Source organism: Panthera leo, chromosome A3 (assembly GCF_018350215.1).
Source record: "Panthera leo isolate Ple1 chromosome A3, P.leo_Ple1_pat1.1, whole genome shotgun sequence".
Lineage (NCBI taxonomy): Eukaryota > Metazoa > Chordata > Mammalia > Carnivora > Felidae > Panthera > Panthera leo.
The window spans coordinates 68,920,551-68,947,476 of record NC_056681.1 but is presented as its reverse complement, the minus strand read 5'-3'; the positions used below and the strand labels follow the sequence as shown (position 1 = coordinate 68,947,476).

The 26,926-nt window shown below is 36.0% G+C and overlaps 1 protein-coding gene across 21 annotated transcripts in view; it reads left to right on the top strand.

The window, feature by feature from the left end:
• The window catches only part of NRXN1 (neurexin 1), a 1,135,337-nt gene that overhangs the window by 992,311 nt on the left and 116,100 nt on the right, over positions 1-26,926 (top strand). For 15 of the 21 annotated variants that reach the window (XM_042932236.1, XM_042932241.1, XM_042932237.1 and 12 more), the window contains 2 exons: positions 9,803-9,892; positions 11,295-11,614. In XM_042932236.1, coding sequence (XP_042788170.1) covers positions 9,803-9,892; positions 11,295-11,614 — 410 coding nt within the window. The remainder of the gene's footprint in view (positions 1-9,802; positions 9,893-11,294; positions 11,615-26,926) is intronic. The other 6 variants (XM_042932252.1, XM_042932251.1, XM_042932247.1 and 3 more) reach the window with 1 other exon arrangement.

The window sequence follows — 26,926 nt, the reverse complement described above, 5'->3', positions numbered from 1 at the left end:
TGACTGCTCGGAGCCTGGAGCCTGTTTTGGATTCTGTGTCTCCCTCTCTCTCTGACCCTCCCCGTTCATGCTCTCTCTCTGTCTCAAAAATAAATGTTAAAAAAAATTTTTTTAAATAGATTTAAACGTGTATAGCTTTATGAAATTGAAAAGAAAAATCAATCACCAACCTTTTGGGATTGATATCCCCACTACAACACATTTTTATCTAGCTATTATTTCAATAAAATGTAGACTATGATATAGGTAAAATCCTTTGCGTCCTGTCACACCTTCTGTGTCTTTCTAGTCCATTGTCCTCTCTGAACTTCTGTGGAAACTACAGTTCAAATAGTGGTTAATTAGATACCTATGCCAATTTATCTATTATCCTGACCTTTCATTTAACTTTCCTCACTCTGCCCCTCATGACTCCCCAAAGTGGAAGCTCTTTAACAACAGGATCTATGTGATGGATTGATGTATGCCTGACATAGTCAGTGCTTATGTATTGACTTCATTGAGTCAGATTGCTTTCCTAATGTCTACCTAAACTGTACTAATGAAACAAGGCATTTAACTATTGGAACTAGAGAAGGAAGGTGAAGTCTTTTGTATACATGAGATATGTCTAGGAGTGGTAAATGTGGGTACATGCATTGGGTTATTGATGAATGGCATTTAAGCACTGGGTCCTTCGAGATGTGTCAAGGGGAAGCAGAGATAAGAGGTGAGCAGGGAAGAAAAAAGAAGGAAATATGAAGTCCAAGCAAAATTCACTTTAGCATGTTGCAGAGTCCCATCCCTCTTCCCACAAGCCAACAAAACACAGTGGTCTTCTCATTCATGACTAGGACCCTCTCTCCTTTTCCAACTTGTCTCTTGAGAGGGTAAACATCAAAAAAGCTGTGAACTTGGTGGATTGTTATGCCTGGGGCTGTTCTTATAGGTAAGGGATTAAGATCAAGGATGCCTGGGGTATTTTATGTCTCAAGTGGCTTGCGTGGCAGGGCATCCTCATAAAAGGAAAATGAAATACTGCTTCTCACTGGAATCTCAACTTGTAGTAGATCTTAGATTGCTTTATTTACCTGCTTCACTATCTTAATCTATAAAGTAGATTATATCCTCCTGATAAATCCTCAAGGATTTTGGAAGATTACTGATTTTGTGCACCCAAGAGGGCAGTCTCACGCCAAACTTCACAAGGCAGAACCTTTATAAACAGGACCATGACATTTTCCATTATACAAGAGAGTGCCAAAAGGATTAAAAGGAAGATGTTGGACCTTTACCTCTCAGGCTGCTTGAGACTTTTTTTTTTTTTTTTTTAATAACTATTCTGAGGCACCTGGGTGGCTCAGTTGGCTAAGCATCTGACTTTGGCTCAGGCAGTCTTCTCACGGTTTGTGAGTTCGAGCCCCGCATCAGGCTCTCTGCTGTCAGCACAGAGCCCCCTTTGAATCCTGTCTCCCTCTCTCTCTGCCCCTCCCCCACTCACATGCTTGCTCTCTCTCTTGATCTCTAAAATAAGCATCTAAAAATGCTTAAAAATAAAAATAAAAAATAACTATTCCATGGAATAGCTTAGGAGTCAAATATACCTGGGTTCAAATGATTCCTCCATCTATTTTGTATGACATAACACTAGTTACATCATCTATTTGAGCCTCATTTTTTTAAATCTGTAAAATAGGGGTGCCTGGGTAGCTCAGTCGGTTGAGCATCTGACTTTGGCTGAGGTCATGATCTCACAGTTAATGGGTTTGAGCCCCGCATTGGGCTCTGGATCGAAAGCTCAGAGCCTGGAGTCTGCTTCAGATTCTGTATCTTCCTCTCTCTCTGCCCCTACCCTGCTTGTGTTCTGTCTCCCTCTGTCTCTCAAAAATGAATAAACATTTTAAAAAATTATAAAGTAAAAGATACATGTACTTAATATGAGGACTAAATGAGATAGCCTATATGAGTCAATAGCACAATGCATACATAAAACATAAAAGTCACTCAATGCATTATTATCCTTTTTTCAGATAGTCTTGTATTTTCTCTAACTCCTTTACCTACAGACCACTTTCATACTTAAAAAGTGGGTTTTTAAAAATACATGAAACTTGGGGCGCCTGGTTGGCTCAGTTGGTTAAACGTCTGACTCTGGCTCAGGTCATGATCTCGCAGTTCGTGGGTTCAAGCCCCATGTCTGGCTCTGTGCTGACAGCTCAGAGCCTGGAGCCTGCTTTCGATTCTGTGTCTCTCTCTCTTCTCTGCTCCTCCCCCACTCATGCTCTGTCTCTCTCTCAAAAATAAACATTAAAAAAATAATAAAATAAAATAAAAATACATAAACCTTAATTGTAGGCTTACTAGTTTGTTTAGTCCTATTGTCAGAAAAGAAGCACTTTTAAATGTTGGTGGTTATATGTTTGTAATTACATGGGGTCTTAAATGTCCAGATGACAATCTAAATCCATCACTATTTTACATTAGTCATGAATCTAGTCTGCTCTCATGGCTAGAAGATCTATAATTTCTACCACCTGATGTTGTGGAGATCCAATTCTGTGTCATTTTTACCTCGGTTAAAGGAAAGACATTTTCTTTGCAACCAATTGTTATATTTATTGATGGACTTTGGAAAATATTGGTGGGGGAGTCTACAATTCAATTAATTTTCAAGAAATCACCCACCTAAAATCACTCTAGAAAAAGATATTCTTGGAAATTATACATATTTCTGAAGATTCATTGAGTCTAAGACTATGTCTCTCCCATATGGTTCATTAGAGAATGGAGGTACTTGCAGAAATTTCTTCCTGATCAAATCAACTATCAACTATCCCTACAATTAGAAACAAAGGATCCAAAGTTGGTATTAATTTCTCTGCCAATATATTTGCACCATAGTGGTCCCAACTTCAAGTTACATGCCATTGGCTTATGTTTAAGCACAAAACATTTTATGTAAGACACTTCCTTTGGCCTATTGTCAAAATCGTGATTGATGAAAGAGGAACAAGATTAGGAAGTCATAATATATATACCATCAGTGTACTAGCAACCTTACTGATTTTTGGTTCTTGAATAACAAATACCATAGGGCTGTGAAAGAGATACCCCTACTGGATTCATTTTCCATTGAGGAATCATTTATCAAGTTGTTACCCTGTGCTCAGCATGTGCTATGCACAAGGTATATAGCAGTGAACAGATGTACTGGATGTAACTTTTGCTTGCAAGGAATCTAAAATCTCGAATCAATTTCATCATGATTATAGATACTGCTACTAAGTGTTATAACAATGCATAATGGAAAGCTCTAAGCTAACTAGGTGGAGGGGGTGCACAGGGAATGCTTCCTCGAGAAACATCTAAGCTGATATTTAAGGGAAAAATCAATTGGCCAGACTCGTGTGTGTGTGTGTGTGTGTGTGTGTGTGTGTGTGTGTGTACATGTGTATTTACAGTGGGAGTGGGTGAGTATGTTAGGATACACAGATACAGGAAGCTTGCAAAGCAGATAAAATGGCATCTTTAAAAAGAATTAGCTCTGCTAAAGGAATTGAAAGAAGTGCAGAGTGACTAGAATTTAAAGAATTAGAAATAAGTGGTTCAACATGAAGCTGGAGGAGGCAGGAGACAAATTGATGCATTGTTATGCACATATCTTAATGATATAGCAAACAATGTAATACACAGACAACTATTTTCATTAGAATAGCTACATTCTTTCACAAGTGTGTTCCTCAAAGTATCTATGATGTTCAGAATCTACTTATTTGAAACATTACCAGCTAAGTTAGGTATTACTGTATTAGAATGGTTTGCAAAGCCATGACACATATGGCATTTAGTTGGAAATTATGTGATAATGTTGCTTTTAAAACTGGAGTAATTTTACATAACTATGTTAAACGTTTACATTACTTTGTGGGTCTAGGCATATCCAATGGCATGTTCTCAGTTAAGAACAAAAGATCTAAAAACAAACTCCTATTCTTCTCTGGAAGTATAGATAGCTTTTCAGAATGCTTTTGTGTTTCCTTTCCCAAAGTTCAAAACTCAGGAAAAAAAGAAGGCTTCAGAAGAAGCAAGTATCTTTGTTTTTACTTTCATATTACTTTGGACAAGTGTTGGGTTCATAGCATTGCTTTCTTTTTATTTTATTTCCCACAAGTATATTACTTTGTCATACCGAAACTGACAGTTTTGTTTCTGAGGAGAAATTACACATCAGAGGTGAAGATTTATGAAAATGAGAGGAAAAAAACTATGTATTAGCAAAGTTCACATAGCTTTTCTCTACTGACCAGTAGTCATAAAAATATGATTACAATTTTATTTCTCTTTGTTCTTGGAGTCCCACAATGAAATTTAGCTACAAGTCAAGGATTTGAATTTTATTACTCCTTGCTGCTTACCTTGATTCTTTGAAATTAATTTTGTTTCCTTGAAGTCTGAGGGTTTATACAAAATTAATATTCTATAATATGACCAAGTATTATTGGTTAGATAAGAAAATGAAACTATCTGGGATTCAATCAAAATAAAGAATGTTGCAGTCTAAGTCTGAATGATCAGATTTTCCTTTTTATTCTTCACCCCTGGAACCTTGTTTGAAATATCCATTACATTTAGCACTTTATATCTAAATGGCCATTCCAAATAGAGCTTGCACCTAGACATTGATTCTGGTGGTAGGAAGCCTAGCTTTTGTCAAAAATACTGAATCCTGAAACTAATATAATGTTTGTATTAATTACAGTCCAATTAAAAATTAGTTAATTAAAAAACACTGCATTCTTTTGCAAATCAAAGAAAAATAAACCTAAGTTTTACATATTATTTCATTGCTTGGAAATTACTTCAACAGAGAAATGAATGTCACTGGTGACATTTTCAGTGGAGGTTACCAACATATTTAACCCACATAAAATCTGCTGGAAGAAAAAAAAAAGATAAAAGGAAAACCTCATTCTACCTTTAGAAGGTAGGGTGAAGTTAGGGTGAAGGAAGTATGTTTTAACTATTAGATGAGAAGTTCTGTTATCATAAACTAATTTATAGTCTCAATAGATTGCTCTGTTGATCTGTATGCTTTTTAAAAAGTTAAATTCTTCTTGGACCCTTTAATGATTCCAAAATGAATAGATCTTTTATAAGTGGGTCATTATTACTATATCATTACCTCTGATTTAGGAAACTTAAAGATGAAAATAGCTTCCCCCAAAGATTCTCTTTGACTTGACTGGAGTATTCAGGTACATTCCACTGATTTTTAATCTCTCCTGTCATTATAAGCCTCTTCCTTTGACCATGCTCAGAAAGACAATGTAATGTTTCTACACATCTACATGTTTGGTATTAGATCCCAACCCTTTCCATAGGAAAGAACAGGTCATTGGAAACTATATTTATCTTTGACCTTTCCCAATCAAATTGGTTGTTTTATGTCCTTAAATACTGCATGCAAAGTTTAGATGTATATCAAACTATGGCCAGGATTAAAAACGAACACAGTCATACCAAATTACAGATTGTTTTGCAAATAACATATCATTATGAATTTGTGAAGAAATAAAATGGATTTTGAGCAATTTCTCAAAATAATATACCTCAATAATGACTTTTCATATGAAGCTTGTTAATGAAAATCATGAGATTTATTCTCATGATTAAATGTAGGCTTATTCCTGGTGAACCTAAATAATCTGAACTATTTTATACCAGTGGAACTCATCTGTAAGAAAGACATCATCACAATACTCTATTCAGATTTGTCTTTGGTTGATAGTGTATTAATATATAATTTTGTCACAAGAAGTCATTAATCTTTTATTCTAGTAGAAGAACAAAGAATCTGGAAACTAAAGTAAACATATATTGAACACAGGGTGCCTGGGGGCTCAGTTTTTCAAGCGTCCAACTTTGGTTCAGGTCATGATCTCACAGTTTGTGGGTTCGAGCCCCATGTTCTGAGCTGTCAGAACAGAGCCCGGAAGCTGTCTCAGATTCTGTGTCTCCCTCTCTGCTCCTCTCCCACTCATCCTCTGCCTCTCTCTCTCTCTCTCTCTCTCTCAAAATAAATAAACATTAAAAAAAACTTCTCTTTAAACCGTGTATTGAACTGAAATGAGTACCATCTGATTTCCCAACCATTACTTCAACAAAGACTAAAGTCTGTCATTTGATTTTAAAGTCAAATTTCTCTTAAAAAAAAAAGTCTCTGAACTAGAAGGCATCTGATAGTCATGGTTGATGGGATTGTATGACCCTGTTCATGTGGCTACCTTTTTAAAAATTATCACATCTTTTTATACCTATTTCTGCTGCCTACTCATTTTTCTCTTTGTTGTTGTTGTTGTTAGTTGACCTTTGTTATTCATTGGAAATAATGGTGTTTTTATTGTTTTAGCTGACTCTCATCAAGGATCTTTAAAAGCTATTGTTGACTTAAATCATGTTATATCCAATAATGATAATTGCTCTGAGTGCCAAAGGTATGAGAGAAAATTGCATTTACCTGTGTATATATGCATTAACGTGTTTTTATGTGCTCTTTTTCTAAGTTATCAAAAAAGAATATACAAAGCTATTAGTTCTCTCCACCTGTCTTACTTAGGGCTTTTCTACTTCCCTTACTATAATAACTACGATTACTTATTTTGTGGCATGAAGCAGTTATTATTAAGCAAATAATGAACTGATTGTATAGATGTTCAAGTCAGTGACCATCATTAAAAGAAATAAAATTATAAATGAAATACGTGATATCTCATTTAGAAAGTCAAAGGGAAGCTCAGCTATGTGCGATTTATTCTCTGGGCAGAGTATTTCCTTTCTTTTTCTTGTGAATGTTGTTGGGCTCTAGGATGAGATAATGGTTCCATGGAAGCTGTGAGAATTGAAAAAAAAAGATTTCCTTCACCACCTCAATCTACAGATATTTCACAGGAAGTTATATGATAGGTATTGTGTTCCACCAAGAATACAACAATTAACACCACACACAATAACTGACCTGATGGAACTTCAGAGTTCAGAGGAAAATATTTATTGAATATGCAATTATAAGGTCAGTGCCTGTTTCCAAAGGGCATGTATCAGGTGCTAGGGAAACATGCAGTCAAGTGTCCTAATCTAACTTGATGACAGCTAGGAAACACCTCCTGAGGAAATAATGCTTCTATCAAGAAGATTCCATTAATGAGTCATGTTTGGCTAAGAAAAAATGGAAATAGGGTGAGAGTGAGGAAGAGTATTTCAAATAAAGGAAGCTACAAGTGCAAAAGCCTAGAGGAAAAAGGAGAGCCTTAGAAGAATTGAAAGAAATCTCATGAGGATGCAAAGAAGATGGCAAGGCAGTAGCAGTCACGAGATGAGGAACAGGAGGTAGTAAAGGACTAGATCATGGAAGTACTCATAAATATCATCAGGGGTTCGCGATTTCATACTAAAGGCAATGGTAAGGGTTATAATAGACAAATGAAATGCTTAGATTTCAGCTGACATGTGGAGAATGGGTGCAATTGATTGCAGGGATGATGCAGAGGGGTCTGTTAATATCCTGTAGTAGTAATTGGGCAAAAGGTGATTTGGAGCCTAAATTTGGGTGGTATCTGAGGGAATAATGAATCATTTCTTATGATGGGAACACTCTGGCATGAAGAACAGCATAAGGAACCACCTAATTACAAAGTCATCAGGAGAGTTATAACAATGTGAATTGATATATGAGTGTTGGCAGACAAAGAAGTTAATAGAGTAAAGGATATGTGTTTTTGAAAAAATATTTCATGTTTGCCTATCAAATTATGCACATAAAAATGTGTTGATCACATAAATCACATATAAGCCAAAAACACATATTCATCATTCATCACACTGCCTTAAGATAACCAATATCATATTTTAGTGTATTTTACCAAATATACATGTATGTAAGCACACAGACGAGAACACAAATTGTACACGCTTTTATTTTTTTTATTTTTATTTTTTTAAAAAAGTTTTTAATGTTTATTTATTTTTGAGAGAGAGAGAGGGAGAGAGAGAAAGCACGAGCCGGGGAGGGGCAGAGAGAGAGAGGGAGACACAGTATCGGAAGCAGACTCCAGGCTCTGAGCTGTCAGCACAGAGCCTGATGCAGGGCTCAAACCCACAGACTGAGATCATAACCTGAGCCAAAGTCAGACGCTAAACCAACTGAGCCAGCCAGGCGCTCTAATTGTACACTCTTTTAAAACAAAGATAGGCTTGGAATTTAAGCTATTTGTATCCTTGTTTTTGTTGTTGTTATTTTCTTTTTTTTTTTCTAGATTATCAATATACTAAAAATATCCCATAGAATAAAATGTATTTTATAACTTTTAAATGATTACATAATATAAAGAAATACATATCAATGTTTTTATTAAACTATATTTGGGACCACTTTGACGTTTACATTCTTTTTTAAAAGTTGAGTATATTTGACACACAATGTTAACATAATTTCAGGTGTAAATTTTAAATTAAGTATTAATATTACATTTTAAATTAAGTACTAATACATGAAATATTTTAGTCAAATAGACGTTCAAGGGACAATTGATAAGATCTAAATTATAGTTCTTTTCTAGTTCTCTAAAAGCGTGTGACCAATATAATGGCGGGTTTATTATGGTAAGTATAGTATATAGTAAAAATAGTATAAGACACACTTACAAATATTCTGAGAAAAACAATGTTTGTTTCTCCTCTGAGTTTTCCTCTGAGCTTTTGCCAAGACATCTTAGCTCAAATTCCATGTTAGTTAATTTTCACAGAATAGAAAAACTTGCAGTATTCACAATTGAGCACTGAGATGGCAGCTTGGATTCTTCCTAAGTGCGTTATAGATCAAGAGTACATTCATCTATTTGCAAGCATTATTCAAGGTCAGTTTAAACTGTGCTTCTATCAGATAATGTTTTGTTCAAAGAAGCGAGGCTCCCATGTAGTTTGAACCTTTGAGTAGGAACCACTGTTTGTGGCTTGTATTTGTTCCTTACACTGTCATGCCTTTAGAATAGTTTAATAAAAGCAGATACTTGAGAATAAAAAAAAAACATTTTTTTTTCAAATGTTATACACTTCAGCATGTTAAGCTTTAAGTGGAACTGAAGGACACTCAACTGAAGTCACTTTTGTCAAAGCCTTTTCCTATAATAACAAATTTGGATGATGCAAGATGTATTCCCTTGTGATGTCCAAGTGATTGATAAATCAATTTGTGTGGAATATACAAAAACTATTCAGACTTTGTGGTTTCCTTAAATGAGATGAATAAGAATTTCTATTTTCTGAATAGGACATAAAGTTTTCTAGGCCTATTTTAGATTCATCAGTGTGCCAAAAGATGGTATTAAGTTTGGTGTTCATAAATTTCTAATCTGGAATAAGAGGTTGAATGTATTTTGAAAACTTAAACCTGTTTCACCTGAACATGTTTAACTAGTTAATAAGAAACATCAAAAAGACAAAACCCTGAGATCAATGGTCATTTTTTTGTAAAGCTATTATATGCTGTTTAAATTGGTTGTTCGGGTCTGTCTATAACATAAGTTCAATAACCTAGCTCAAATGCAGATTTCTAATTTTCAATTAACATAGGAATAATTTTGTTTGCTAAAATAAAATAAATGAATGAATGACAAGTCTGAAACATGAAATGTTCTAGGTAGAACTTTTTAAAATTCCAAATTTCAAAAAATCATGTGGCAACTGTATAGCTCAAGCTTTAAGTATTAACTTTTAACCTTTGACCTTACAGATTTTAACCAATGAAATGTCTCTTTAAACTTTAAAGGAAACAATGATAACGAGCGCCTGGCGATTGCTAGACAGCGAATTCCATATCGACTTGGTCGAGTAGTTGATGAATGGCTACTCGACAAAGGTAAAAAACATTGATTAAAACTTCAAATAAAAAAATAATTTGAACATAACCAAGTAGTACTTCATTGTAACACTAATAAACATAAAAAATAAATTTTCCGTAAAACTAAATTAAAAACAAATTTAAAACAGTAAAATGTAGATAGTAATATTTGCATACCTTGTATAATAATTTCTATACATTTTTAGACGTACCAGCTGTTTAATAATCTTACCCTGTTAACTTAAGGTTAAAGGGACTGTTAAATATAATCCACTAACTCAATCTATGAAGGTACTCACAGCAAGAATTAACCCAAAATGATAAATCATTCATAGATTATATTACATGTTCCAGCCTCTAAATTATTAACTAAAATATATGTAGTTCTGATATCTTTATTATGGTCCTGAAAAAAAAACAAAACAAAAAACAAAACCAAAACAAAAAAACTCTTGGTTTAAACTCTAGGCATCTTAAATAGTGGGCAATATGGATTGCCAGTCAAAATGAAGTCCCTTTAACGTTTGCAACCTTCTAAGAGCATTTGAGAACAAGCCCTAATTAAAACTGAACTTAAAGTTGTGTGCATGCTTTTTATGAGCAGAGAGCAATCTGCTAAAACCGGATACTCAATTTGATGATATTGGTACTGTTGCTGAGGATTGCTGTTTGATGGAAATGTGCCATGATTTCTCCATCGGTTTGTGTATCATTCCTGAAGCCGCTTTTTACATCTGAAGCTATTTTTTTTTTCATTTTGTTTTGTTTTAATAGACTTGCTGAAAGCCAATCAGAAAAATATTTTTGGATTTTTTTTTTTTTTTGTCTCCGACATGCTTAGTGTAAACCATGCATTTCTTTTCAGTGTGATTGCCGGAAAAATAGAATAATTCAAATAACAATGGACTATATCTTCAAAAAATAAACATTTTCGAAGACTAGTGTATAGATACATGTGGCCATTACATGAACTATGAAATTTTTATCATAAATTTAAAATTAGATTTAGCTGCTTTAGATTAGTTTATGCCAGTGTTAATTTTAGAATGACAAATACTTGAAACATTAGCTATCTCACATTTTTTTTAATTTGACAATTTAGACTTAAGAGACCAACAGTATAAGATCTTGATGTAAAAGGGAAAAGGGATCCACTAAAAACTGATTTATAATATGTATCTTTGATTGGTCTTTTAGCAAAAACACTACATTTATGATAAGTTGAGAATTTACAAGTATTTGCCAATGATTATGCATTTCATGGACACCTCATTTATAAGCAATGAATTATGAGTCAAATGCCTCTCTTATAGTTTATTGCTCTCATTATCCACCCCATGAAAGATCTGTTTTATCATCCTTTGTAGAATGTAGAGTTCACAATCAACATTTTTGCATGTATGTAATATTATTTTTACAGGGCGTCAGCTCACAATCTTCAATAGCCAAGCAACCATAATAATTGGCGGGAAAGAGCAGGGCCAGCCCTTCCAGGGCCAGCTCTCTGGGCTTTACTACAATGGCTTGAAAGTTCTGAATATGGCAGCCGAAAATGATGCCAACATCGCCATAGTGGGAAATGTGAGACTTGTTGGTGAAGTGCCTTCCTCAATGACAACTGAGTCGACAGCCACTGCCATGCAGTCAGAGATGTCCACATCAATTATGGAGACCACCACAACCCTAGCTACTAGCACAGCCAGAAGAGGAAAGCCCCCTACAAAAGAACCCATTAGCCAGGTGAGTACGTGGATTTCATTCCTTTGTCTGGGAACTTTGGTTATGAAAGTAGGCTTTTCTGCATAGGTGTCTTTTCTAAAATGGGATTGTTTCTGACCTTGGGTGCTATGGCTGTCTTTCAGTCTTGCTTAGCATAATGTACTCAGTTTGAATGTGAAATGTGTATAGGCTTTTAATCTGAGATTTGTCGATTTTTGTAAACTGCTTTGTGTTGGTTTTGTTAGCTACTAGCTGGTAGTCTTGATTAATAACTTTGGTCTAGCCCAAGCTGAGGGGATTGTCTGCTAATTGCACAGGGTTTTCACTTTTTAAGTTAAATAAACAAGTAAATTAGTGAAGTACTTGAAGGGCTTTGTTTGTTCAGGCTCAGGACATCATCAAAATAAAGCAAATTTGAAGAGAAATCGCATACAAAACTTCTATTATATTTTAAAGTGTCAAAATTTTGAATTGATAGCCTTCTGGTTCTCATGATGAATAATAAGGCTACCCTTTTACTGTTGTTGACATGGTAAATTTTTATTCTTCCCTTCAAGTTTCTTCTGACTGGTCTAAAAAGTGAAATTGACATGAAGCAGATTCATAGGAGAAAAAAAACCCTTTAATTATTTGTACACAGTCTCAAGAATAAAATTGAGACCCAAATAAATGACTAAGGCAGGCAGCTTTTATACTTTTTTTAGCCAAAGGAACATAAACCTGTAAGAAATTTACAGGGCAAAAAAGAAACCCTTAAGTTTTGGAGCTTCAATTAGTAAGGAATTCTAAAGGGATTTGGACTGGGGTAATAATTTAGTAAAAGTAACAAGGTTTGTTTATATAGCCTTCTTGGCTCTGTATTCCCAATGTCTGGTGATATGGATGTCTCTTTACTTCCTGGTACAGAGAGGACACCTTTCGTATGGAAGATTTATTTTCTGCTTTCTGAAGACAAAGGGGCATCCTAGTGTTCTTGCGCTGGGTGTTCCTTAGGTAACTCTAATTCAGAATAATCACTGTACCTGCCCTTGATCCCCACACTGTCTATGAGAAAAATGCACTGTTAGTTTATCTGAAGACAAAGACCCAAAATATGGTACTTAAAAACTGTCTTAGGCTTACATACTTTGTATTATATGTGGTCAGCTGCCCTTACCTAGAATCCACTTCAATGAACCTATGTCTCATGTCTAAAGTTTTTGAAAAATAGAGTTTTAAATGCTAAACGTTTACAACTTAATGCAATCAAGGTATACTTAGTGATGGCCTACTGTGCATCAGGCACTGGCATTACATCAGTGAAGACTAAGGAAAAGAAATCTACCTGCCTCAGAGAGTGCTGTAAGAATATTACTAAAATGCTATTAAATGCTACTAGATCCCTATTGACATTTATAGTCTTTGTGTATATTCTGTTGTTATTTCTTTCAGAATTGTGTGTCTACTTGGCCTAAATTGTTTCCTTCTGTTTTGTTTTTAATAGCGAATGTGTGTCTCTTGTAGATGCCATATAAAGCTTTTCCAAATACATGATCCTAACTTTTATAGAAAACTTCATTCTAAAGAAACAAGAATGACAACAATTATTTTTACATTTCTTTTATTTCACGTGTTTGAGATACACCTAAGTGTCAAATTTGGAAAGAGAGTAGAAGAAAGTGAATTCTGTTCATATCAGCATGCTGTCTACTAATTAACATGTTTACCGGGGAAAGAAAAAAATAGATTCTGATTTTTACTTTCAGTAGAAGGAGCAAGAAGAACAGGATAGAAAGAGAGAAAATATATTAGAAGAGAGATAATAAAAACTTTATAAATTCTGTAAATTCATAAGGGTAGTATTGCATATTATGTGCCAATATGCACTTTCTCTCTGTCTCGTCTCTCTCTCTCTCCTTTTATTTTTTATTTCCATTTGACCATAAAGTACAATGAGCTGTCACACAGGGTATTCATCAATATATATTTATTGATCATTCTCCATGTGCCATACACTGTCCTAGGCACTAGGGGGGACATTAACAACAATGAACAGAAACCCCTGTCCTTAGGGAATATCCATTTCAGTAAGAATGTGTGCTCACATTATAATCTTTCTGTTGATTTTCTCTATCTTGTTTAGGTTTGTAAGATTGTTAATAATAACACTTATTCCCTTGAATAAAGACTTAACGACTTTAGAACTTTACACAGATTTATACATATCCAGCAGCTCCATTTGTTATGCTTTACTGATGCTTCATTAATGATTTGTTATTGTGATTGTTGGTTTATGATTTATTTAACAATAAGAAAATTATTGGGGCACCTAAGTGGCTCAGTCAGTTAAGCATCCACCTCTTGACTTCAGCTTGGGTCATGATCTCACAGATTTGACAGCCTGGAGCCTGCTTCAGATTCTCTCTCCATCTCTCCTCCTCTCTGCCCCTCCCCCGCTCATGTGTGCACACACTCTCACTCTCAAAATAAATAAATAAACATTAAAAAAAAACCCAAGAAACAAGTTAGTAAGGTGAATTTGATATAGGAAAATGAAATACAATGCGACCTTTAGACTGTTTCTTTTATATAAAGTAATTCATAAGAGGACATTCTAGGATAACCAGAGTTGGAAAAAAGTATCAGAGATTTTTCTTTGTAGTCTTATTTCATCATTAAAGAAATTACTGATGCCTGAATTCCTAGGTAAACTCGACGTATCCCAAAATAAGAAAAGACTTACCAGCCTTTTCTAAAATGCATTTTATCAATTAGTGACTAGTTTTTATTAAGAAATTCTGTTTTTTAAGAAAACATATAAAATAGCTATTGCATTTGCAAGCTAAATACCTAGAAATAGGGAAATAAAAAGTTATGCATTTTATAGTATTAATTAATGTAAAAGGAAAACACTTAACTACCCATTAATTTCCAATGAAATGTTTCTTTTATTATAAACTATTACATGTTTAAAGACAGCAGTGGTTTATAGAAGTAAATGATCTAATCAATTAGTGATTATTTGGTTCATTTGAGGAGGTATTGACTTAAATAAAAGATTACTAGTTTCATTAAAAAATAGATATTTTAAATCTTTAGATTTTTAGCAGACCAATAACTGCAATTAAATAATTTAGATTAATATGCTACAAATAATTTTGCAGCAATGTTTTTAGGTTGTACCAATAGGTTTTAAAATTAGCTTTTATAATGATACCTATGTGATTTCAGGTAATAAGGTGTGCATATGGGGAAAAAAAACTACTAAGGAAGAAAGGAAATTATATTCTGTTAAGTAACACAGTAATTTGTTGAAAATTTTCTTTACCTCATAATTGATTTTTCAATTGCCTTTCAATTAAGAAGAGATCACTGTTATATGTAGAATTTAAACTGTTCACTAGAATTGTCAAAGCCCTAGAAGTTTAAATAATAAGAGAGTGATTTATAATGCTAATTCCTGGACTATAACCTTTGACTCATTTTTGTAAATTGGATGAAGCATCTTCCTTTAAATCCTGTCCATAGTGGCCATATCTGCCTGCTTTTATCAACTGCCTTACTAAATTGTGCACCAAGAAGGGTCATTTTATTTTTCAAAAGCCATACCAGACTGTTTTCTCAATCAAAGTATATTTTCCTCAGTGATAACACTGAGCCACTTAAGCTACAATGGCAATGTACCTTGGGGTGATTGCATGTTTTAGAACTATGGAAACAGATTTTTGGTCAAGAAAAATTAAATTGGATTCACTTCAAATAGATGAGATGAGGTTTATTCAGCCATCCTGCAGGGCAAGTAGTAGGGAAGAAATGTATTTTCATTTTTTACAGAGTCAGAGAATTTTTATAAAATAGTACTCATCAAAATGTCATCCAATAGGATCTTGTTTACTTTCCTACTTAGAAGTAAATATGCTTTTAAAAAAAGTTTTTCTCTGAGGGATAATCAAATTTGAAACTGATGTTTACTTTAGAAAGACATGATTCATATCATGAAATAATGAGGACATTTACCAACCCTTTTTGATTAAGTGGCATTTTAAAAAAATGTGAATATAATAATAGTACTTCTTATGTGCACTACGTAAAGTTCACAAAATTAATATCTAAATGTTTCTGTAAGTCCTGCTTATCTTAAAAAAAAGGTGGGTGATGGGTACTGAGGAGGGCACCTGTTGGGAGGAGCACTGTATGGAAACCAATTTGACAATAAATTTCATATTATAAAAATAATAATAAAGACGCTTTCTATAAGACTACTCTCAGAAAGCAAATATTTGCAAATAATTGCTAGTAAAATTTCTCAGGATGCTGGGAGCTTCTTGGGATTAGGACAAGGATTGTCATGCAAGATTTTTGGCTCCTAAGTGTTTCCTTTCTGAATAATGTGGCAATGTCTTAAGACGTATATGTAGCTTTATATAAATGAGTAAAAGTAAGCCAGCATGCAAAGGGCAATATTCGTTCCCTTTGAATGCAGTCCATAAAGAAAAGAACGTGAAACTGCTATTCATTTTGAGATCAAAATTGTGACATTTATTCTGTTCTAATCTTTGTATCACATTTTGCAGTCTATTCGTTCTTTTCTTCAAGACTATTTTACAAGCTGTATACACACTGTAGTGAATATGGATCCATAGAAATGCCTTTTACTTAGAGGGGATATAGGAGAACGGAAAGAACACGGCAAATCATGAGACCTGGATTCCACTTTCAACACAACCACCTACCTTGCTGTGTAGCTTGGGCAGGTTGGTTACCATGGCTACACTCTGGCTTTACTACCTCTCTAAGTAGGTTAACTAAGAATCTCTTGAATTGTATTCAGCTCTAAAATTTCAGTGATACTAGTGATGATACTCTTAATTGCTCTTCTTTTAAAAAAATTTTTAATGTTTATTTATTTTTGAGAGAGAGAGAGAGACAGAGCATGAACAGGCAGGGGCAGAGAGAGAGGGAGACACAGAATCCAAAGCAGGCTCCAGCCTCTGAGCTGTCAGCACAGAGCCTGACGCAGGCCTTGAACCCATGGACTGGGAGATCATGACCTGAGCTGAAGTTGGACGGTCAACAGACCGAGCCACCCAGGCGCCCCTTAATTACGTCTTCTGATGATTAACAAAGCATAGATTTCACCATTAACTTTTACACAGGGTGGCTGTGCATCTGGGGAGGACTGTATAGTTCCTGTGTACATCTGGTATACCACTGTAATTATTAACAGTATCCCTTTTTGAGTTTCACAAGCATTCCATTTTGGTCTGTATATTGCGTTCTCCTCTTACAGGATATATAAAATCTATCTTTGCAAAAAAAAATCATACTTCATAAGAATAATAAATAGGAAAGCCTCATCTTTTACACTCAGAGGAGCAACTGACTCTGGTATCTGTACCTGGTTTTAAGAGTCCATAGCCTTTTTCATCTTCTTTTTATCTTATTTCAAAAAACCTTGAGAAAGGAAAGAAAACGAGGCTTTGAGAGATTCTGATTTTTGACTGGAGGGACTATAGCTTGCAACTCCTAGTAAGAAATTATAGAGTAGGGCAGGATCAGTAAATATGAGTGAAATATATTGGAGCAATTCTGTGGTTCCAGTTAGGCTTTTTTCAGAGTGGACATAACAAACCCACTCAAGAAAAAAGAACTGTTTAGGATTTAAAAGCATTGATAGGTTGTCAGAAACATATATATTTCACATATGCAGTGTCCTACTGATTTGACAGGGTTTGATTCCGATGGAATGTTCTGAAAAGAAACCCAATTAGTGTTCAAGCAAGAAAAGAGTATTTGAATATATTGGACACTGCTGTTGCTTCCTGGCAGCATTGGAGATGCTCATAAAAAATTAATACTATTTGTTTGAAAAATGTAAGCAGAGTATACACACATTTCCATGAAAAATATTTAAACCTAACAAAATACATTTTGTAACTTCAAAGAACAAAATTTTATTTTTTATTAAAAATATTAATTAACCTCAGCTGTGGCTTCATTATAAAAAATAATTGCATTACTTATAATTATGTGTGTTCCTGATAACCACTCTGCATTTTAAAATACTGGTGACATGAATAATTAATTTTACTTTTGCTAGTCCAGTCATTCTGCTGAATTCACTTAAATTAATGTACATTTTTACAGCAAATTTTAGTGCATAGTGGAAAGAAAAACACTCGCATGTAGATGTAAAATTATATACAGAGGAGTATTCTCCTGAAACTAATGGTGCCGAGTAAGAGAAGTATAAGTCATTGTAATTTTAAATGTAGGGAGGCAACTGCTACTTAGGTACTTTTCGCCATCATTGCTGGTAAGCAAAAGTGCCAGGGTATATACATTTTAAAGAGTATGTTTTAAGAAAATTCTTTTGCTTAGTGCATTTTCTTTAGGATATGGAGATTTTACTGGATAAAAAGATGTCCTATTGGTGGATGCAACCTTGGTTTTGAGATATCTTCAGAAATAGCTAGTTGTAGATAAATAAATCCATCTACCCATCTACCCATCCATCCACCCACCCACCCACCCATGTGTCCATCCATCCCTCCATCTGTCCATCCATCCATCCATTCACTTGCTGAGCACTTACTATATATATACCAGGCAATGTTCTAGTCACTGGAAATATAGCACTGAAGAAAATTAAACTTTTCTGCACAATGCTTACATTTTATTTAATTATTTTTTAAATTTTTAATGTTTTTACTTATTTTTGAGAGAGAGAGACAGAGACAGAGACAGAGACAGAGAGACAGAGTGAGTGTTGGAAGGGCAGAGAGAGAGAGACGGAGACAGAATCTGAAGCAGACTCCAGGCTCTGAGCTGTCAGCACAGAGCCCGACGTGGGGCTTGAACTCACAAGCTGTGAGATCATGACCTGAGCCAAAGTCGGATGCTTAACTGACTGAGCCACCCAGGTGCCCCATAAAGCTTACATTTTACTTAAAGATGGGCATAAACATTAGAGCAAATATTATACATGGGATATTAAATGCTGTGAGGAAAAAAGCAGCGGAGAGGGGATGCTTGTATTAGGGAGGGGCGTGCACATTAAATGGCAGTCCTTTTTGAATAGACATGTATAGATTATTACTGATATAGGCATTGATTATAAGAGAACATTGGCATGTTAAAATTCAGACTTATTTTTACATCCAGCAGTATCATACCCTAGGTGGATAGTTCTAGTGGCAACTAGCTGGTGTTTTAGGAAACCAGAACAAAAGTGACACTGAGATTAAACTTTTCTTTCTTTTTTTGTTTTAAAGAGGGACATCCATGGTCTAGGACCAAGACCTGGTGCAGGTGGGAGGAAGAGAGGAAGAGAGGGACAGAGGGAGAGTGAGAGGGAGAGCGAGCGAGAGAGGGGAGAGAGTGTGGTGGGGGACTCACTGGAAGCCAAACAAAGTGTATTTAGAGAGTTCCAGGTATGCATTGTGGCTTCAGGTATGTGGAGGCAGTAAGTGCAGATCCTCATGGAGGATCACAGAAAGGATGGGCAGAGATGGGCTGAGCATCCAGGCAGTTCAGAGGATGGTAGAGTCAGCCCCAGGCACTGCTGCCAAGACCGTTCTTCCCAGAGGGAACCCCATCTCTCAGGGTCTTGGGAGTTCCATAGGCTGTCAGAGGAGTCCTGGGGTGAGAGATACTTGGGTGCACCAGGCCCCAGACTCATCAGTAAGGAGGTCTGGCTCATGCCACCTATAAAGTAAACCCCAATCCTTTTTATCACCACCCCCTATCTCACTCAGAGTCACAGTGAGGCATCACTGTACCCCCAGGGGCCTGGTCAGGCCCAAGGGAGCAGGCTCTGGCTCAAAGCTTGTGCAAGAATGGGACCATCCAAGGTCAGAACGGGAGGAAATTGTTCATACTTGCTGTGTGTGGTCCTATGGATGCGAGACTAGTAAGAGCCTTGTTAATTAAATCAGAGTGTAAGCAAATTCTAGGGTATATAGGTGTATGAAAAGGAGATGTCTTAGTATTATTATTGGTATTCTACACATGAGAAAGTTGAGAAACTACATAACTTACCCAAGACTACGCAGCCAGTTTCCTTTCAGAGTATTTTAAGGTTATCTTGTCCTTTGCTTTTAAATATGGCCTGTGTTCAAAATCTTATTACTTCTTGTCTTCTTATACTCTTTTATTTAAAAGCTTATTTATTTACTTTGAGAGAGAGCAGAGAGGGGCAGAGAGAAAGAATCCCAAGCAGGCTCCATACTGTCAGCGCAGAGCCCAACGTGGGGCTCAATCTCACAGAAAGTGAGATTATGACCTGAGCCAAAATCAAGAGTCGAATACTTAAGTGAGCCACCCAAGCGCCCCTCTTTCTCAGATTCTTAACAAGTTCAGTGTCATCTCCACACAAGAGTTAGTTTGCTGTTTTGAAAATTGAAATGCAGTCATGACAGTCCCTTCTTTAATACAACCAGATATTTAGGATAAAAGGCTGCTTCCTTGGGATGATGATCAGAATGCAACCTTCACAGCCAACCTCCTGTTTGCCTCTTTAGAGGGTTTATCTTTATTCTGACCTTCTGATTAAGTACTCACAGTGACCTCTAGAGGTCTTGCCATTTCACACCTCTGTGTCCTCATGTTGGAAGGTGGGAGAGAGACAGTTAAAGTATCTCCCAAACTGAGAAGGCATTTTGACATTTTATGACTGAAAAACAAAGCAGGCCGCTCCATACAGTTTACACAGAGTTCTTTTCAGGGTGATTTACTGATAGGAGGGATCCGTTGGAGGATGATCCTGCTGTGCAGCTATTCTCCACAAAGTCTGCAGAAGGGCCTTGTAGTGAGATCAAAGGGTTTGCATGTGCCTCAAGGGACTTGCATGCACCCAGTTGACACCTAACATCTAATTAGATCTGTGACACCACCTGTGCATGAGGGAGGGGAGAGATCATGTTATTTTTAACAAATTTATGGAGGGCCAGAGCAAGCCTTCCCCTATTCTGGCTTTGGCAGGCATTTGTAAGGTGTGCAAGTTAATTTCCAAGAGATCTGGATCATATAGCCCCAGAGGAGTGAGTGAGCTGACTTGAACAAGACGGAGGGTTAAAGACAGACTCAGTATTGTCAGCTCCCCTACACCTTGGCATGGAAAGCCCTTTCCTTTCTTCACCTTCTTACTTCTCTCCTTCATACTCTGCCCAGTCTCTCCCAGTCTGATCCCGCATACTGGAAAGTGACACAGTCTGAAGAGGCAACACCAGCATTGGCTGTAGGGGGCAGTATTGCATAGTGGTCAAGAGCATAACTTTGGAAGCCAGAATGCCTACCTAAATCGTAGCCTTACTTTGGCCACAGGCTGGATGTGGGACCCTGGGCAAGTTATTTAGCCTCCATAATACCTGTTTCCCATCTACAAAATGGGGATTATGGCTTCACAAACTTATTGTGAGGATCAAATGAGTCAATGTACTGTATGAACTATGATTGCTACTTGACAATTTTTTATTATCAAAACGAAAATTTCTATGGTTCATCCTAAAATATAAAGAAATATAGAATCTCACACATGTGACCATTACACACTTGGAAGTTTTGTGTGGAAAGCATTCTTCAGGTACAAAGTATAAGTTAAAGCATCTTTCTTACCTATAAAGGTATTTTCTCTGCCTTTGAAGAAGTAGCTCTGATAAGAAAAAAATGACAGAAAAAAGAAATAACTCTGAATTGATGTTTGTAAATAAAAGCATCAACTGTGTGGTGTGTACAGAGCAGAAGTCTCTTGAGTGAGGTGTTCTCCATAGGGAGACAGCACCATCCGCTAGAGCATGTGGGGGGAGGGCAGGGGAGAGTTGTCACTGGCAGCTAGTGACAGAGGTCCATGAAAGCTGTACAGTCCACAGTGAGAGACTGTCCTCTAATCTCCATATGCTGCACTGCTTTACTCAACATCCCAGCACCACCAACAAAACTAACGGTGACCTCAAACTCCTGTTGACTGAACAGTCCAGAAATTTCCTGTACCTATTTCCTAGCCGTTCCCAAACAGAAGATAATTCATAGTATGATACTGAATCTTGCAAATGTGATTTCTGTAGCTGTCCTTGATGACATGTTTTGATTAAGGAGCTTAAAAATTCATGATACACTCCTTTTTCAACTGGGATATGAAATACATCAAGCACTTCCAGCTGTGAATTAGACTAAACTAGGTTTGGGATTCTTGATATAATCTCTTTTGATATAATCTTTATTAGCACTGGAGAAATAGAATGACAAGACTTTGTATCTAAGGCTTCAGATGTGGCAATGATTTTAGTGGGTATTTTCTCAGAAAGGGCTGGTGATATTGTCACCTCCTCTAATATTTTTAGTCTCAGTTATAGGACAAAGGAATATATTTTTATTAAATAATTCCTTAATGTCAAAATAGCAAGAATATAGCCTTATTTTCTTGTCTTAGTTTTAATCAGTATCGCAAAGAATTTGTGCCATTTTATTACGTGGACTGATTTTCATATACATGGGTATGTTGTATTATACCTGTCGATTTATTCCTCTTTTATATGTAGTAATAATTTTCATTGAGCGGAAGGAGAGAGAAAATCATCTAAGCATTAAAAAAAAAAACAAAAGATAATTGTGTGTGTGTGTGTATGTGTATGTGTGTTAATGGTGCTTGCTGTTTTTCTTTCATGGTATATATAAAACAGTAAGCTTTGTTCAATAAACTAAGGTCAAGATTAAATTTAAATCTCTACGATGACTTCTAGAACCAATATTAGATTTTCCTATCTGTTGGCATCACTGGAAGTTTACCCAACAGTAAAAAAATATATTAACATCATTAGGCTGGAACCTCAAGAGAAGGGTTAGCTAATTTATCTGTCTTAATTGAGTACTTACTAAACAGATTTCACTGTATTCTCATCACCACTATTCTCTTTATAGAAGATCTCTAGTAGATAACACCAATATTGACCACAGTAAGCATTCTAAATGATAATTAAACAAAATAAATCATGGCGGTGTATGCTTCTATATGTATATATATTTCTTGACCATAGTATGTATATATATATGTTCCCTATAAGTCCACAGTGATTTTACTTAAAATTAAAAATTAGCAAATATCTTTTGTGTACCTAACATATAAAATGCACTTTTTATTTTTTTTAGCTTACTTATTTTTCGAGAGAGAGAGAGAGCAAGCAGAGGAGGGGCAGAGAAGGAGACAGAAAATCACAAGCAGGCTCTGCACTGTCAGCACAGAGCCTGAAGTGGGGCTCGAACTCACTAACTGTGAGCTCATGAGCTGAGCTGAAATCAAGAGTTGGACACTTAACTGACGGAGCCATGTAGGCACCCCTAAAATGCACTTTTTAAAGTATTATATTATGAAAGGTGGGGGTAATTATATCATGAAGGTACCTAGTGATTTAGGTTTTACAACTAGAAGCATTTCTCACATATTTAGATTATCAGTGAATCCTCGCATAAATTATCAAGTACCCTAAATCATCACTATCAAAACTTTCGTACATCACAGATGCATAGTCTATTATTGACAGCATCACCAACACAATTGAAACTCAGAAACAAATTTAGAGGAGGGATGATATTTTAGTTCCTTTTTAATAATGAGCATATTGAAGCAACACGCTTGTATTATTTCACGTGTCCTGAGTGTTGGCAGTGTGCTAGACGCTACCCTGATTCTGGAATTACTCACATTCCTCTTCTTTTTTTTTTTTTTTTTAACATTTATTTATTTTTGAGACAGAGAGAGAGCATGAACAGGGGAGGGTCAGAGAAAGAGGGAGACACAGAATTGGAAACAGGCTCCAGGTTCTGAGCTGTCAGCACAGAGCCCGACACGGGGCTCCAACCCACGGACCGTGAGATCATGACCCGAGCCGAAGTCGGACGCTTAACCCACTGAGCCACCTAGGTGCCCCTCTCACATTCCTCTTCTAAAATAGATGTTATCATCCAGTCTGTAGATTTGATAGGGTAGATGGTAGCCCCAGCCCATTTTCTCCTCTTTTAGGATTTTCCCAGTCAAGCACGATCTAGAGACTCCCCTAAGAGACATAAAGCTGAATCATCTTCACCTTTACATGGCATAAATACTGGGTTGAGGAAGCCCCAATACTATCCGTGACATGTCCAAGTATCAGTGTTAGAATAAAATATGAACCAATAATAATAGAAACTTGAAAATCATGTTTATCTTGACAGATTCTTTGGGAGTATCAATTTCACACTTGCATAAGCCAGGTCTTGGTGTAGCATCTGGGACATATTTCCTTGCTTAATACCTTTGTCCCCACTCTGCCACCACCACTCTTTTTCCTTCTTCCCTACCTCTTCTTTTTTCCTTTCTTCCTTCCAAACACTACACCCTATTTTAGGCATTGCAAATTCACACGTGATGACCTGAATTTCAAGTAAGAGAAATGAGCCTGAATTTGGCCAATGCTGTCTAGGTAACAAATATATTCTACTACCAAATCTCCAAGCCTGGAAGGCTAACCACATGAGAAGTCTCTATCTGCTCTATCATGTTATCCTAGCTATTATGAGATCTGCACTAAATATAGCTCAGCTTTTAGAATTCATCAATAAAACTTTGGCCTTGGAACACTTGAGGGAAATTTATTTTCATGTTTTCTATACCTCCAAGTTTATTTCTAAAGCACCTATCCCTGAATATTTATCAAAAGCTTTGTGTGCACAGCTACAGAATAGTGTAGATACTTGTGCTCATGGATCCAAAAGGAATATCAATTTCTTCTAGACGAAAATTGAAAATGTCTATGTTCCATTAAAGGAAATTTCTCTGGTTCTAATGCCCATATTTCGGAAATGAAAATGACTCATCAAGATTCTTTCAAATTTTGTGGTGACATTCCTGAACCCAACTTTTCCATGAACAGCATTAACTGGCCATTAGTAATAATTCTAGACAGAGTCAACATGGCAATCCATCATAACACAATGGAAAACAAGCCATCACAGAGCAGCCACATGACCCTCTTGTTCTGTTATGAACTGATGGCTTGCTACTGTCCAAACTAAGAATTTTCATTGTCATTACAGATATTGGTTCAATTACATTTATGACTGAAGTTGTCCCAGTTTAATTGCCTCGTCTTATATACTCTTGTTGGTGTGACTTTCCATTGTATATTATTTGAGAACTTTATTCAGAAAAGGAGAAAAAGAACAACAACATGTATAAAGCACCTAGTCTGAAATTTGCCATTGGTATGCTAACAATAATAAGCCAACACAAAATTCAACTTCTCTAAAGACAACTTGCAACTTCCTGCTTTCAGCCTTTGCATACGTTGTCCCTTCCCCCAACAGCACTATTCCTATTAACTCCTTTCCTGCACTACAACTATACCTGTGCTCTTATTAGAATGGACTCTAAATTTGTGAAGTTCTGAAGGTGTACTAATCTAAATGGTACATGATTTCAGACCTTGCATTTCACTTGAAGCTTTTCCAAAAAACACTAAGCAGAATGCATTTCATGTTTACATAGTACTTTGGAGAGAGAGATAATCACACATTCAAATAAATAGATAGATAGGTAATCTACCTACCAGAGCCTATAACCTTTACTTTAGTTAGCTTTTGGACAAGTACCTTCAAGTCAAGATCTGTGGTTTATTAATCTGTGGATACTTAGCACCTCACTCACTGTTTGGTTCAAAGTGGGCACTTAATAAACAGTTTTTGAATAAATAAATTAATGAACAACAGAGAGTTCATATTCTACTGAGATAAATACTGTGTGTTGCCTAGTCTTAAATTTTCCTGGACTGATCAATATTTGTAGAGAATAAAGATAGGACACATAAGAAGGGAATAAAAGAAATTGTTTCCTTCATCCACAAAGTAAAGAAAGTTTTTAAAATGCTGGTTTTACCTGGGTGGCTCAGTCAGTTGGGTGGCCGACTTTGGCTCAGGTCATGATCTCATGGTTTGTGAGTTCAAGCCCTGCATTGGGTTCGGAGCCCAGAGCCTGCTTCAAATTCTGTGTCTCCCTCCCTCTCTGCCCCTCCCCCACTCTCTCTCTGTCTCTCAAAAATAAATAAACCTTAAAAAAATTTAAATTCTGGTTGTTGGGTTTTTTTTAATTTTATGCATACTTATTTAAGAGAAAGGTATGGGTGTGATTTATAGGAGGCATAATTCTTGTTTCAGTTTGTAGTGTTGACAATCACATAAGTCCAGAAAGGAACCTCCAGTAATTGTTCCTCAGATGGAAAGGAACAAGCTGTGTAAAACAATACAATCAGGTTACAGATTAACAGGTGTAAAGCCACTTTCCAGGGATTAGTGGAGTATCATTTCTAGAATATTATGTTTTACCTAGGTGAAAGAGGGGCAGTGCTAACGCTCCCCTCTTTCGAGGAATATTCATTACTCACATAGTTTAGAGTTGCTGACACATTGTAATGACAAAAGCAGGCTAACTTTTAGTTAGATTTATTGTTTTCCATTTTTGTACAGCAAAGCACCCCTTATTGTTTGCACAGAAGTGTGACCTCTCCCATTGTTGCCCGTGGTAAGCAAGAGTCATGTTGCTAACGTCTCAGTATTGTGCAAGTTGTTGCACCATTGTCAAGAGCCAGGAATTCACACTTCCAAGTAGTTTGCCTGACTTTTGGTATCTGTAGCCAACTTTAATGAGTAATAAATAGGTGAAAATATTTGGAGAACAATAAGGAAGTCTGATAAGACCCATTACAGACCTAGTTTGCATCAGAGACCCTGGACAATATTTCAAGGAAAACTTGGGATAGGCTTGATACTTAACTATGTTGGAAACCAGGTAGAATTGTCAGGATGCCCTGACAACCCATCCTAAGATGAAAATATCTTTAATCGTATTTGTCTAGTGTCCCTTTACTTTTGAACACCTAACCTACCAAACATAATAGCTTAGTTTAGCTTACCTTAAAGTGCTCAGAACACTTACATTAGCCTAGAGTTGGTCAGACTTATCTAGCACAAAGCCTACTTTATAATAAAGTATTGTTTTTGCATGTAATTTATTGAATACTATACTGAAAGTGTAAAGCAGAATGGTTGTATGGGTACACAATGTATGGGTTGTTAACCCTCACGATCATGTGGCCAGTTGGGAGCTGTGGCTCATTGCCCCAGCATCATGAGATAGTATACTACCACATATCACCACCCCAAGAAAAGATCAAAATTCGAAGTACCGTTTCTACTGAATGCATATCGCGTTTGAAACATCATAAGGTCAAAAAATCATAAATCGAGGGCCATATGTATAGTATATTGAAGAGATAGTCATTGCCTAATTTAAGCTTGTAAAACTGCGATATTTTCATAAGCAATTTA